General features: G+C 37.9%; 1 protein-coding gene across 1 annotated transcript in view; it reads right to left on the minus strand.

Moving 5' to 3' along the window:
* The window catches only part of ANKFN1 (ankyrin repeat and fibronectin type III domain containing 1), a 268161-nt gene that overhangs the window by 53690 nt on the left and 198324 nt on the right, over nucleotides 1–16147 (minus strand). The window contains exons 8-12 of the mRNA XM_028164966.2: nucleotides 14128–14218; nucleotides 8625–8732; nucleotides 1352–1451; nucleotides 929–1061; nucleotides 335–451 (exon numbers count right to left, since the gene is read on the minus strand). Coding sequence (XP_028020767.2) covers nucleotides 335–451; nucleotides 929–1061; nucleotides 1352–1451; nucleotides 8625–8732; nucleotides 14128–14218 — 549 coding nt within the window. The remainder of the gene's footprint in view (nucleotides 1–334; nucleotides 452–928; nucleotides 1062–1351; nucleotides 1452–8624; nucleotides 8733–14127; nucleotides 14219–16147) is intronic.

The following is a 16147-nucleotide window of genomic DNA, read 5'->3' on the forward strand; positions in this document are numbered from 1 at the left end:
TGCCAGAGCATCAAGAGGTCTTCAAGAGAGCTAGTCAAACTCTTATTTTGCAAGTGATGAAACTCAGACCCAGAAAGGAGAAATGAGTTGACCGATTAACATCAAATCCTGAATTCAAGTCTCTTTACTCCTTGTTCACACCTAGACTCTTCAGGTTAGACCCCTGTTCCTCTTCCAGGAGACTGCTAAAAGCACAGGTTCCCTACAAAGGCAGGTGTGCAGCTCAAGCTGTCCAAGAAGATTTCATATATCCTTTCCAGGTAGGACTGGTAACTGAACTGACATGTTTTTCTAAAATTTCCTTGGCGGTCTGGGTTGAAACCTGGCCCCTCACCTGTAACTGGGCTGTTGCTGCAAGCATCTTCTGCCGAGTTTGTAGTACTGTGGATGAGGACATGGAGATAGGTGTGCTTTGCCTCAACCACCTTATATCTTCCCACATACAAGACAGCTGCAAAAGAAGTCACGAGGTCATATCATCGTCCAAGCCAGTACATGATTTAGGTTGTGGCATCAAAGCAACGTAGGGAGAAGGAAACCTGACCCTTGATGTTTGTTCTCCAGTCCATTTTCAGATACATGCAAAACAACTTTTTGATCTCTGTCCAATTGGAAAAAGATCTGAATGTTAATGAAACAATCAGATTCACATTTTAGTCTTTGCCAAATGATCCCATAACTCAGAATAGTGGAGACACAATCTGACAGGATAGAAGCTTCTTTGTTTTGAAAATGTAGTGTAGATACTATTTTGGCATTTTTAATGACATAGGGCAAATCAGGGCTGAAAGAGACCTTTGAGATAATTTACTCCCACCCCAATATTTTGATCACTGGAGACCCCTCAACCCCTCAACTAAAGTTTCAGAGATTTATGCACAGACTGTTGGTGCAAAGTGGGGAAGAATAAAATTAGAACTCAGGATACCTTTGTGAACCACAGAAAATCTTGTGTAATGGAACTGGTGTGAGAGTCATCTATTTCAACAATCGGTATTTGATCTTCATTGGTGACTAACATATTGTCTTTGTAATAAAATATAACAGCTATGTAGAGTCCCCTAAAAAGAAGAAGCAAAATAAAAATTGTCCTCAATCATCTTCTCCTCCAAGCCTGGATCATGGAAAAAATATTTTTGGACATGATAAAAGATAATTTAAAATATACCTATGAGCATATTCTTAAATACCACAAATTTATTGGCTATCTTGTCCAAATTTTCAGAAGAAAAGTGAATTTTGCATTCTTTTAATAATAAAAAAAAGAAATTTCTACCAAGTTTCCACTCAGACCAAAAGCAGCAGATTCCTGAGAAGCTAAGACTTCCTGGAAAAACTATATAGGACCCACCGTTTCAAGGTCTTCACGAACTTGTTTGAGGAATGGAATAGGTGTCTCAGGCTCCTAGAGACTGACTGCTTGCGGCCCGTGGTTTGTAATTTTGAACTTTCTGGAACACAGAAAAAAAAAAATACAGTGTAAATTCCACTGGAAGAACAACACTCTCAGTGCCTTCTTCCCATCTTTTTGCCTTTCTGTCTCCTGTCCCCTCAGTGTCACTTTTACTCAGTTTCATGTAGGGATTCAGCCCATTCATTCCGTCAAGACGCTTTTGTATCTTGAGATGCCAGTAGTTAATGAATGCACAGCTCCTCAAAAATGTTGGAAATGAGTAACATTTATAACTCCAGGTGAAGTCACTTAAGTGTTTTGTTTATATTCTCCTTATTTATTATGAGGTGGGATAAAAAGAAATGGGATCAACTTTTGTCCCCAGCTCCCATTGCCTTTTAATAGTCACACACTTTTCAATGTTGGCAAAGCTCTCCTTGTTAGTCTGCATATTCCATTAAATTTTTTTTTCATTATAAAATTAATATAGGCACATTGCAGGAAGTCTGGAGCATAGAAAAAAAGAACAAAATCCCACACATATCATCCTGCCACATTAGTAGAACCACTGCTAGCATTCTGGGGTAGTTTTTTTCCAGTGTGTATGTTGGCTTACAAAAATAGTTGTAGGCATAGGTATGATTATCCTCATTATTCAGAAGAAGAAACTGAGACAGAGAGGTTAAGTGGATTGTCCAAGATAAAAAAGGCAGTACCCAGAAAAACAAACATTTGTTCACTGAATAAATATTTATTGGTACGCTACTATATGTTAGGTTCTATGGTTACAGTGATGAACAAATCATCCATTGCTTCTGTTTAGCTCTTTTATTTACAACTGGAGCTCTCACTGATAAAAGTAGTAGATTTCCTGTAGCAGTCTTTGCAAACTGTGCTCCCTAGAGCTGAACTAGATGATCACTGATTTAATTCTCGTCTTAAATGTAATTAATGAAGGGAAGCTGAGGTTATTGGGGTCATCACCAAACTCCTGACAGACATGTTACTGGGGATGAGAACATGGTCCATATCACTGCTGTTGACATGGAAACCTGGGCGGATGGCCCATGGCTGAGGCCCAGTGTGGCTCTGCCTATGATCCTATAGGAGCAGTTGGGAATGAGCTGACTGACACAAGCATTCATGCCAGCTTCAAGCTTGTGTTGGTAATGGTTACTCCTGGCAGAACAAAGCAAAAGCATTTTTTTCTAAGTTGAACATGTATTTTGCTGGTTATATTCTACTTGAAAATAATGCTGCTGGGACTTCTGATTAAAGGCAGCATATTGAACATATTTATCACATACTACTATCTCCCAAAATCTTACTAAAAGCAGAGTAAAGAGATTTAAAAAAGAGGAAGTGACATAAATCTATAAAGACAAAGAGATGGGAAAGGAGACAAAAGCAAGTGAATTTTGGTAGCTAGAAAGCAGATGGACAGATGGATTTAGCAGACCTGAGAAAGCTGAGAAGTAACCTGACTCACCCCATGGGCACCATATACTGCTGGAAGAGTGGTGCATGTGGAGCTAAAATCAGGGGGTTTTGTTGAAATCTGTTTAAAAAGTAGTTAGACTTCTAGATATCCTCTCCTACCCTTTCCCCACTCTAGAAGAAAGCTAGTAGCGTATTCCCTGGAAAGCATAAAAACAGAGATCTTTAGAGTGAAAGATATGGTGTATGGTTAAAAAATGGAGGGAGGGAGTGGTATGTACTCAAAACAGGTGGATTAAATGAAAGTTTCCATACAGAATATTTCCCCACTGGACTCTTGGAGCAGTGGTACTCAAATTTATATTCTCCAGGCAGAACACTGGAAGAAGCATCTCTGGAGACTCTGATTAGCATAAGAATACACCTAAAGATTCTGACATTGGCTTTATTGCTTTCCTAAAGATAAGGCCATGCCAGGTCACCCTACAGTGATCTGTGTAAGTAAAGAGCCCTATCCATGTGCTCAGAGCTTCCCAGCAGCTATTGTGTTCTCTTCTTTTAAATCTGAGTACACATCCAAGGATCACTAGGCAGTTTGAAAAGCATGTAACAGAAAAAACACAGGCCAAAAACAAACAAAAGCAATTTAGAGGGGAGACCATGTTGAGAAAAGAAAACATAAAATGAAACAAAGCCTATCATTAATAGCCTGAGAGACAAGCAAAGACATTGCATCCTTGTAAAAAAGATAAGGGTCTGTAAGAGAAGTACTCAGAGAACAATAGAGAGCATTGGGAATTAAAAATATCTTATCAAAGTCTGAAAAACCAAATAGAAAATAAAATTGGGGAAATCTGCAAGAAAGTGGAGCAAAGAGACATGAGGATGGAAAGTAGGAGGGGGGGAAAATAAAACTAAACGGCTAGTGCATGAGGTTCAGTATCTGAATAAGAGTTCTCATAGGAGAGAGCAGAGCAAAAGGAGGGGAAGAAATAACTAAAGAAATAATTTAAGAAAATACCCCATACTTGAAGGCTGTAAGTTTCTGTATTGAAAGAGCTTGCCAAATGTGCAGCACAACAGACAAAAATAGAGCCACATGAAGGTACATAACAGTGAAATTTTAGAATACTGAAGGTAAAAAGAAAACTTAAAACCTTCCAGGGTAGGAAAAAGTAGATTTCATATAAAACTTCTGGAATCAGAATGGTATCAGACTTTTCAGCACTGAAAGCTTGAAGGCAATGAAGCAACACCTTCAAAATATGAAGGAAAATTATTTCAATTGGGAATACTATACTTATCCACTTCTATACTTATTTATCCTAAATAAATATTAAATAGAATAAATACATCTTCAGACACTTAATGTATCCAAAAATTAGCTCCCAAGTATCCTGACAGGAAGCTACTAGAGGAAAGGCTCCACCAATGGCAGACAAACCCCAGAAAAAGGAAGAGATGGTAAACAAAAAAGAAGAAATCCAGTATTGGAGAGTGGCAAGAAGAGTCCTCAACGTGGTGGTGAAAGGAGATCCTAGGGTGCCAGTAAGTAATAGACATAGAGGCAGCCAGTAACCAGGCTAGATTGGAGCAGGTCAGAGAGCTCTATGAGAGGTTTCTTTAAGAAGATGCCATTTGAAACAATACTTATGTATCTGATTGTATTGAGAGAAAATTGATAGAACTGGAGAAGAGCTTGGGGATTAATTGGTTATAACCACATGGAAAAATAAAAAAAACACATAATAAAAGTTGATTATTATCTACAGAGGAAACAAGTTATCCAGGAAAGGAAAATAATCATAAACTTTATATGATCATTATAATGTTAGCAATAAATATTGATCTTATTAAAATGACTATATTAGGAGGATGAGGGAGTAGGAATTACATGTGCATATAAGAGGGTGGAGGGATAAAAAAGAGAGAAATAATCATCTTCCTTAGATAATAACTATATGTATATATTTTTTTAACATACAAATCATTTTAGTGAAGGACCAATTCTACTTTGTATATTTTTTAAAAAATCATGAATTAGCAATATAAGCCTGTTATTTAGAGATATGGAGAAAATATCAAAATAATTGAGCCTCTAGGGAATAGAAAATGGAGGATGGGAGAAATTGTTTTTTCGTTCATAATAAAGTTCTTCGTAGTGCTTTACTTATTTTAAGTAATTCAGTCCTCAAATGGCTGACAGGTTTATATAATTCTTATCTGCATTTTACAGGTGAGCAAAGTGAGGTATAGAGAAGCTGGCAACCTGCTTATTAAGGTCATGCAGATTTGTAAATGTCTAGCCTGTATTTGAACCCACATAATCTGGCTTCAGAGTATAGTCACATATAACTTAAATAAAAATGAAAACTCAACTAAAAAAATTAGACTAAAAAAAGAGAAAAATGAGAAATGCTACTACCAGTTGGGAAAGGGACCCATGAAAATGTCAAATATTCCAGGTCTCCTCCAGTTTGGGCATATGGTACAATACAATTGTACTTTTGGAGCTCTTGTGGTTGGGTTGGGGCCATGTGACCAGTTTTACCAATGAATTTTGAGTGTAAATGATAAAGTCTTGTCCATATGAGACCTTCAAGAGTCTCTTTTCCTTCTCCCATGGGTGCTGAAATATATTTCTAGAAAGAGGATCATGACAAGACAGAAGGACAGCCAGCCCTCAGCCAACCAGTGGTAGACCTATAGCATGTGGGAGAAATAAATATTTTGGGGGTCATTTGGATACTACAGCATGATATAGCCTATCTTGACTGATACAAGGTCTAAACTCACTTTTCTCTTAAGAACCACTGTGGCTTCTATTCTGTCTCTGCTTAGTTCAGGGCTCTGGAGCAATGGTTGGTTTTCTGGACTCTGAATGCAGCAGATCTTTAGCTTTTAAGTGCTTGGAGCATAGAGAGCTTATGCTATTCATACTGGTATGTCTAGCACCTAACACATAGGAGACAGTGTTTCAATTAATGTTTGCCAATTGAAAAACTGGATGATAATTGAAATTCACTCCTGTAGGGGACTGCTTTAGTGAACACAGTTGACTTCTTTATGATTCATTATGTATGTCAGGGCATCAACCCTGTGGACAATAAAGGCCACTCAACATCTCCATTGAATTTCCATCCCAGTACTAAAGATGCGAATTAGCTGTGGCCAGTTCTTTAGCCAAAAATAGAGAAATTAATGTGGGTTTTGGTATTTCCCATGCAGGGCTTTGGTAGGAGAAGAGATGTTTTATTATTAGTTCTGCATTTAGAATATGCTGTGTATTTATTGAGTACTCCAGGCTCATTACAATGGAGTCAATGATTACATTTTAATTCTAGGACATATAAAATGCTGAGGATGGAGAGCACCTCATTCTTCATTTGGAAGAACAATGAAAAAAAATGAGCTAGAGTTTGAAAAGTGCCTACTCATGCCAGATGAGTTTAATACATTATCTAATTTAATTCTTGTAACAGTCCTGAAAGATACATATTATTATGCAGGTTATTTTCTGATAGGGAAGCTATGGCTCAGAGAAGTTAAGTGCTTTTCTTAAGTACCCACATTAAGTGGGTGAATTGGGGTTTGAAATAATTGTTTTTTCTAATTATAAAATTTGTAAACCATGTAGTATCAATATAGTTTATTTTAAATAACAATTTTGTAGTTTTCTGTATGCAGTACCTAATTATCCTTAATTTATCCTTTTAGATTTAGAGAGATTTATGTTGTATCATCTCAGAAGGTCATTTCTTTTATCCTGGCATATTATAGGTCAGTGTTCCCCAAAGTTTGTGCCTTGGAACACTAATTCTGTAAAAAATGTTTTACAGTGGCCAGGTAAGTTTGGAAAATGCTTGCTTAACCAAATTCAAAATTTCTTTTTATTAGAGTCTTTAATATTTTAATGTCTATTTTACATTTCCAAGAGAGGGATATATAATGTAACAATTCCAAATATACTTGACTAGAGACCCTTTTTCAGCTGAGCATCTTATAGAACCACTCTTATGTGGAACACACTTTGGGTACTGTTTAAATGTCCAAAGTACATTTCAATATAAAAATATTCCTCCCTTTTGGGAAGTTCTACCTTATGCCTTACTTAAATCTTTCTTGATACTGTGTGTATATTTACATCCCTGTGGGGTGAAAATAGGTACATGATAAAAGTTGGATGGCAACCATAGAAATAATTGGGCTGTCTAGACAATCATTTCTTGATTGTTGGAATGTAATCCAGTAGTAATGGGGAGAACATCTACATCCTCAGATAATATAAAAAATAATCCCTCATTCTCATGAGTAGTTTTAGCTTTCCCCCTCTGATAAAGACCAAACACAAAGTGGCTTATGAATTGCAGAGAATAATCTATCCAATCGCTTCATTATTTTTGCCTGCCATGCAGGAACCAATGGGCAGGGAAAAGATGGAGAGGGGGAAGAAGAGAAAGGAGCCTAGATAATGCCTGTCCTGGTTAAATGGGCCCTAGATAACTGAGAACTGAGTGTACTTTGGTCGGTGTAGAATGTTGAAGGCCCTGGTCTGGATAAAGTTTTCCTAGAGATCCGAGAATGAAATCCCACTTGGGTTTCCTTCTTAAGCCTCTTCCATGCATATTTACATCTCCTAATGAACCAACCACTCATTAGAACATTATTTTCTTGCAAACACTTGCCCTCATTTCTAGCTATAGCCAACATTTCTGAAGGGCTCTTTTGTCATAGCTATACAGCAATTGGGAACAACTTTTTGCTAATGCTAAGTATGATTTCTTTATACCTAGTCAAAACTCATTTAACATTTCTTAGTTTCAACCATAGATTATTAACCTAGCTGGTCCTGTAGTGCCCTGAATCTAGAGAGTACAATGCAGTTAGAGATGTGATGGGTGAAGGAGCATGGAAAATGAAAACTTTATGGAACTTTAATTCTCCAAATAAACCTAAGTGCCTGCTCCACGAATCATTACACAGATCAGAAACCTGACCCTGTCCCATTTGAACAGCCCAAGTAGAAAATAATCTTTTTAAAGCTTCTCAGAGATTTTCTGGGTGTAGTTGGCTAGGTCTAGAGAACGTATGCTCTACTTTCTCTTGAGCAGTAGTATAGGGGAATATTAAAATTCAGGGTGAGATTAAAATCCAGTGCCCTGTCCTGATGTAAGGGTGGGAGACAAAAACGAGGTGTGGCAGGAAGACTGGCTTGGAGACAGAAAACCTACGTTGGTATCTTGATTCTGTCTCTTCTTGGCATTGTGACCTTGGTCAAGTCACTTAGCCTCAGTGATAATTGCCAAAATGAGGATGAAGAAGAGATATTGGATGTGAATTGTATGTAAATTTTATAATAAATGTACACAAAAGTTTAATATTATTGTTGCTGTTACAGTTGGTTGTGCTTCCTCAGGGATGTTCACAGAATTTTTTTTGCAGGTGAAAAGTTTGAGGGTGAATATCCCGAAGACTCAGCACACTGAGAAGTTTTGTGAAGGTACAATTTAAAGGGAAGGGAACTAATGGCAGCTGCAATTTTTCCTGTGCTTGTTTTCAAACTGTTCCTATGGAGTGAGGGTGCGAAAGAAAGAGGAAGGGAAGGAAGGGAGAGGGAAGTCTCTTCTGAAGGGTTAAAGTAAGATAGTGCTGTAAAGTGATTCCAGATGTACAAATATTAATACCTCTCTCCCTCCCTGATGAATGAGAAGGTATGACCCAGTTAGGAAACTGCTAAAATTACCGGCGCCACCAAGACCTCAGTCGATGGCCCAGCACAGATTTTTATCCTTACCCCGGCAACTATAATGCTGATGAAGGGCTCGGACCTGCTGCAGCAGACCTTCCAAAACTTCACTCTGTCCCTTGTGTCTGGGCGCTCTGTCGTCATAGTCTTTCCAGTCTATTGAACAAAAGAAACAAACAGAGTAAAATTTTCAAGTAGGGGAGGCCTCTTCCCTGCACTGCCTCGGGAGCTGAATTTTGCCCATACTACCCACAGACTGTGTGGATAAGCACCCAGTACTTGCACAGCTAGCAGGCATTACCAAGGGTTTGGAAGCTGCCATTTTTCAGGCCCTGTGCAAAACAGTAATTGTGGTTGGTTTCTTGTGTTGGGCAGTTTTAAGGCAAGAGAAAATGGTAATTGAAAGCCAAAAGAAAATAGAGAATTTGGGAGTCCATCTTCCCCTCCCCCAGCTCCTTACCCTCCTTTTCAGCGTCTGTGTCCTAATCAGTTCCCCTGTCACCTCTCCACTCAGCACCCCAAGTCGCCACTGGATTTCCACAGTAGGAAAGAAAGGGGTGGGAATGTGCAGACTAGATGAAATCCACGGTCCCAATGCTTTTATTGTAGGTTTGACACTTTTGGCCAAATTGACATTTCTTTCCAAGGAAAGAGCCCATGTCAGATGCCAAGAAATGGAAATCTACATTTTGCTCTAATGAATGTCTGCTTTGGTTAGCTGGCACGGCAACTCCTGCACATACTCGGAGCCACCAACCACCCTGTCTGCTCAGTCTTTAAATATACAGTATTAGCTTACATGGCAAAATTTAAATTGCAATACCCACTGAGATTTTTCTCCCCCTTCTATTTTCATTCCATTTGGCTATAATGATATCAAGAGTAATAACCCGTACGGGACTAATGTCAAGATTATAATTCTGCTGTCTCCAACTCTAGATTTTTTTTTCCGGCAGGTCAGTCATTTCATAGTCCATCCCTATTCTCTTTCCCCTGGTTTTACTTTCTGGATCTTTCAAAAGCAACAACTTTAAGTGCTTCTTGGTTGAAATGCTTTCTCTAAAATTGCTAGACATTCTTTTCGAGAAAAGCCAGTTAGTTCACAAGTATATTTGAGGCTTAAATTCTAACTGAACAAGTTTCAAATTCCCTCCACCTAGAGTTACTTTAAAATATGGAGTCTCCCTTGTTTAGAAACTTAAGCAGATGCCATGACAGTTAAAGTCAGGCAAAAACATTCCACATTGGTCCATCCAAGGCCGAGTAGTACAACATAGTTAGAAAGAATGCAGGTTCTGGAGTCAGGTAAACCTGGGTCTGAGCCCTGGTTCTTCTGATTCCTAGCTCAGTGTCAGTAAAACAAGTTACTTACACTGACAGGGCCTCTACTCTGTAGTATGAAAAAAGAGTATAGTATCTATCTTGCAGGATTTTTGTGAGGATTAAATGAGAGGTATATTAGCTATCCAGTGCAATGTTATGTGGAAAGCCTTATGTAAATAATAACTTAAAAAGAAGGGAAGTCATTGATGGAAAGTTAACTTCCTGAGTGGTGAGTATGGAGACATCATTTCTTACCTTAGCAGATAATTCCCTTTGGAGAGGAAGGCCTCAGAGATTTTCTAATACCTCCTCCTTCCCCCCTTCCCCCATGTACCCTTCTTCATTTTACCTCTTAGAAGGCTGAGGCCCAGAGATAACCATTCCAGTTCTAAATTTTTCAGCTTCGTGGTGGTGGTGGCACAGCCAGGACTGTAACATAGACTCATGACCCTCCGTCTAGTGCTCATTTCCTTATACCATGGACATGTTTTTGTTTTTGTTTTCTTTTGAGAAGGAGGGTCAGAGTTTGGTTGGAGTCTGCGTGGTGTGGCTTAGTTGTGGTCAACTCTGGAGACAGGGAATTGGCATAGGTGCTTTCTGTGGACTCTGTTCTTTGTTGGCAGAAACTGTGACTTAATTTCTCTTTGCTTCAGGTTTTTTCTCTGTAAAGTGAGCTTTTGAGTCTCTTTTTAGGTTATTTGTGGTTTCAAAGAAATACTGCAAGTAAAGCACCATTCTGGGCACATTGGAGATGCTCATTAAATGTTGGTGAGGCATTGTGACTAGAAGCATGATGGTGTTCACGTAGGATGGGCTATGGGAAATTTGGAAATGTTTGAGGGAACGAACTCCAAGTGGCCCTTGGACTATCTATAGTTTCCCTGGTATCTGGACACAGTGAGAATAAACATTGCTCTCATGAATTCCCAAAGGCCATTATGAGTTCGTTTCCTTAGTTGGATGAATGTATCTGAAGTACTCAGATAAGATGAGCAATGTTGTTGGCTTGAGTAAGACTCCTGGGGGACAATTACTATATGGCCCTGAACATGCTAATACATTCTAATGAGTGTTAATACTGCCATCAATGCAGGGGGAGATGAAGTGGACCTGGCTCTTTCAGCTGAGGCCTATTACATCAGAGGTGAGCTTGAGCTGATGACTTTATGATACATTAGAAAATTGCTAATGCTAAATTGCAGCCCGAGTGAGCACTGGACATGATGCCAAGGTTTTTGGAAAGAATGAGTCTTTCTCATAGATGTTTGGAAGGTTCTGATGACTACATAAAATAGGAGACTTTAGGGATGAGGGAGAAAATTGAAAATATATTAAGAAATCAGGAGCCTGACAGGAATAAACTTAGTGTGGTAGGAAAAGAGCAGATCATGCCACATAATACTGCTCACTGTTCTGGTAATGAGACACTTCAATTGCAACGCAATGCAGAGCTTACATTCACTGGTGATATCAGGGCTTTCCTGATCGTAACTCAGACAAGCCTGTCTGGGTCCTTTTCTCTTATTATGTACCATACCATATAACATAAGTCTATAAAAACACATTCAGGCCTTTTGTAAAAATATTTTAAAAAGTTTTATAGCTTACTGGAACATATTACCAAATTTCCAATTATTCTGTCATGTTAGAATACATTGTCTTCTAGTAAATATCTGAATACTGATATATGTTACATCACAATGTCATACTCTGTTTATAAATAGAACCAGAGTGTTTTTATATTGTTCTTTCCAAGTGACATGGCATGTCTGCAGCGACTGTAATGACATGTTTGGATTTCAGTTCTTTGCCAGATACCCCTACTAATCAAATGTGCTGTTTTAGAAAGTGTTGCCATTCGCTATGTTAATTACCAAGTAATAAGTAACTCTTCCCAGCCCTGGACAACTGTTCTTTTCATTCTGGAGAGAGCTCTTCAAATGGGCTCTGAGGGAGAGTGTCTGAATAGAATTTGAAGTTTATAGAACTGGGACATCTGGTGTTTATAAGTAAATACATCATGCAGATCAGAATTTGCATGGGGTCTGCGTTTGGAGTGGGTTTTCCTCTGACCCACCTTCAGGTCTAATTGTTTTTTTGTTTTTTTCTTTGCTTTTCTATCCCTTCTATCCCTCCATCTCCAAAAATACATACTCTTTTTACCCCCGTAGAATGAGATGGGTTCCCTAAGTATCTTAATCTTCCAATATTCCCCGCATGTGTTTCTGGTAAGTCTTCAGTAAGAAAGATGTCCAAGTAAGACTGGAATATTTAAATCATCAAATGCTAGGGGACTTAGGAGTCTTAGAGATCCCTGGTATTTGTGGTCCAAGGCTCTGTATGGCCTGATTTAGCTATCTGAATCCACCAGAGGCAGTAGTCAGGAATGGTTGGCTGGCTTTTAGTCTGATTGTCTGCCTGATAGCAGGGCATTAGCTAACACAGCAGAGTCTTGACTAGTTCAGACTTGAATCCTGGCTCAGCCGTGTTACCAAAGTTGTGACCCCAGGCAAGGCAACACCCTCTCTGAATCCTAATTTCCCTTATTAATAGAGGAGGAGGACAGCATAGTGGTTAAGAGCAAGGAACATGGGGTTTGGACCTGACTTCAGTGCTTGCTAATTTTCTGTTGTTGGGCTGTATGTATGTGTGTATGTACCTCAATATTAATAGTTCCCTCATCAGTAAAATAATAAAAATCACCTCAACAGGTTTGTTATGAAGATTGAGTAATCTGTGTAAAGTTCTTAGATTAACATGCAGCATTTAGTGAGTTTTATAAACGTTAGCTCTGGTGTTGATAGTGATACAGATGATAATGAAGATGCTTACCCACAAGATGGGAACAGTGGCTGTTGGCAGGATTCAGTGAGACACTGAATGTGAAAGCCCATAATATACCACCCGACTCATGGCTTTTCCTGGGCAAAGGGTTATTATAATACTCGAAAAATACAAGAATATATAAAATAGGAAACTAAAGAGCCCATAATCTCATAACCCAAATATCTGCTGTTAAATTTTAATAGTTATATGCAGACACACCTACCTAATTATAGTCAAGTTCACAGTTTAAATGTTATATGAAAAAAATTATGGTGTTTGTTTACATAAAACTTATAAGAATTTCTTCTATACAGTGAATCGTTTCTTAAGACACCATTTTTAAGGGTTGCATTTTATTCTGTAGTATGGATCTATATATCATACTTTATTAAAGTATATCATACTTTATTCAACCACAGAGTTAATATTGGATATTTGTTCTCCCCCCCACACATGATATTTCACTATATCAATATATGGCTGCCGTGCACATATTTGTTCATGATTGTGTGTCTGCATCTGTTTCTTTCGGTTAGATTCTTAGATGTATAATTATAGGGTAAAAAGAAATGAATGTTCTTATAGCAGCTGATATAATATGGTACATTGTGTTCCACAAAGGATGGAGCAGTTTGCACTTTCACAAGAAGTGTATGATACCATTTTAAATGATCCCATTAGTGAAGATTTTTAAAATAAAATATAATTCAGAACAATAGGTTCATTATGCAGAAAAATCTATCATGTAGTATGTCTGGAGATGTTCTTCCTGTTAATTAAATTTTCTGGTTAACGGAGAATTACCAAATACACCAGACATAAATTATTAAGTTTAAAATAATGAGAAGGGGCTTTGCTGGGTTTTTCAGCCACCATTATAAATATTATAGATTTCTATTTGTGGCAGAGTGTATCAGAGTGCCTGTTAATAAGAAAGCTTTTCTTCTGACAGAATGTAAGTAAAATTTGCTAGACTTCTGGTGAGGAAGGGGAGGTGAGGTCTGAAATGGACTGCATGTACTCTGGGCCAGCCACTCCTACTGTGCCGTTTCAGTACATCTCCACAAAAGCCCTGTGAAGGGTATGATCGGACCCATTCTACAGATGTTGAATTGAGACTCAGAGACTTACAGTAAATTTTGAAAGCCACACAGCTAATAAAAGGTATAATGGCTATCAAATTCAGTCTTGCTGGTTCCAAATTCCCTCTTCTTTCACTCCACTGAGTTGCCTCCCAGGGGAACATTTCTGCAGAGGAATTATTCGTTATGTGGCCAGATGCTACTCTGAGGAGGTCTTATTAGTCCCAAGCAGTGGGGAGAGGGAATGGCAATGGCATCCTGAGGATGGAACTGGAGTTGGAGTCTGGCCAGGCTTGAGAGAGGTCACAGCCACCACCTACTAGAAGGAGAGGCACACGCTGGTGTCGTGGTCTGAGCAGGTCCCCATCCTTTCATGTTATAAGCCGAGACTTGAACAAAATACTGTTGGCCCTGCAAAGTATCGAAATAGAGAGATTGATGCGTTGGGAGTTTTATTTAGTCAGTTTTGCCCTAGAAAGCTTTATTCTGTGTCTGATGAACTTGTTCATCCCACTACCCATACTTCAACTTTCTAGCTTTTCTTGACTATTACGTTTTTACATGATAATAAACATATTTGGGGTGCCCTCTTAGTTTCTTTGTGCTTTCTTTTTTCAAAATTGGAATATCATAGTTGCTTTTCCTGACCTTCCCCAAACCATTATACACCAATTTTTAAGTCATAGTTCTGTAAGGTTTACCAAAACCTGCAATTTCTCGCCCTTACCTCTTTTTCCTTATTTTCTCCTCCCCAGTGGCAACTACTATCACCTTTTTCTAGCTGATCAACTTGCTTTACAAGATCGACAAGTTGTAATGAACATCTTTTCAGATTAATAATTAAAGATCTGCTTCATTCTTTTAGTAGTTTACTTCACTTTGGGTAAACACAGTCATTTATTTAACCAATCCCTCATTAGTGGACATTTAGATTGTTTCCACATTATATGCTAAATAAATAATGCTGCAATAAATATCCTTTACTCAGTTGTTCAAACATTTTAAAAATTAATTCTTTGATGCTACTTCAGTTTTAAAACCATTATTAAAACAATGGTTTATATGCTTTAATGTTTTATGACATTAAGAATTAAGAAGTTGTGGCTGTATGGAGGCTCCTCAAAAACATAAGACTAGAACTGCCGTATGATCCAGCAATTCCACTTCTGGGTATTTATCCAAAGAAAACAAAACACTAATTTGAAAGATATATGCACCCCAATGTTCATAGCAGCATAATTTACAACAGCCAAGGTATGGAAGCAAACTAAGTGTCCATTAACAGATGAATGGATAAAGAAGATATGATTATACACACACACACACACAATGGATTATTACTCAGCCATAAAAAAGAGTGAAATTTTGCCACTTGCAACAACATGGGTGGGCCTGGAGGGTTATTATGTTCAGTGAAATAAGTCAGACAAAGACAAATACTGTATGACATCACTTATATGTGGAGTCTGAAAAATAAAACAAACAAACTAGGGAATGTAACAAAAAAGAAATAGACTCACGGATGTAGAGAACAAAGTAGTGGTTACCAGTGGGGAGGGGCAAGATAGGAGAAGAGAACTGAGGTACAAACCACCAGGTAAAAAATAAATAAGATACAAAGATATAATGTATAATACAGGGAATATAGCCAATATTTTCTAATAACTTTAAAGGGAGTATAATCTATAAAAGTATTGGATTACTACATTCTACACCGGAAACTAATATAACATTATAAATAAACTATACTTCAATTTAAAAAAAAAGAATTAAGGAGTTGTTTTTTGTTTGCTTATAATATTTTAAAATGTTTTATGCTTTTATATTTTTGCTTTGAGGAATTTTTTTTTTTTTTCTGATGAACCCAAAGGGGTGTTTTAGAAGTCAGCACTTGTTAAAGCATTGCTTGCAAAATCTGTAAAGTGGTGTTTGAAGTTAAAAAAAAATAGCAATCTTTGTAGAGCCTTTGCTAGGGATTTAATAGTAATGGCCTTACCATATTATAAACTTAATTTTTAAAACATTAAAAATGGGTTTCTAGGTACCTCAAGGATATGGAGATTCTGTGAAGTGTAAATCTACTTCTAGGCTTTTATGTGATTAGGATAGTATCTGTGTTGCTCTCATTGGATGACCAACTGGAAAAACTTAATCCCTGTAAAAATTAGTTCAAATATTAGAGAAACTCTCTATGGAGAGTTTTCCATTTTTATCACCATATCACTTTTTCTTTTAAGCAGAGGAAATTCCCTCGGGTTCTCTCTGCCCCTCTTCCATCATGTGAGCTATAGGGTTGGGAATCAGATGATGATAGCATCTCTAGGGGCCACCCATTCAGGG

The sequence above is a fragment of the Balaenoptera acutorostrata genome, chromosome 20 (assembly GCF_949987535.1).
Source record: "Balaenoptera acutorostrata chromosome 20, mBalAcu1.1, whole genome shotgun sequence".
Lineage (NCBI taxonomy): Eukaryota > Metazoa > Chordata > Mammalia > Artiodactyla > Balaenopteridae > Balaenoptera > Balaenoptera acutorostrata.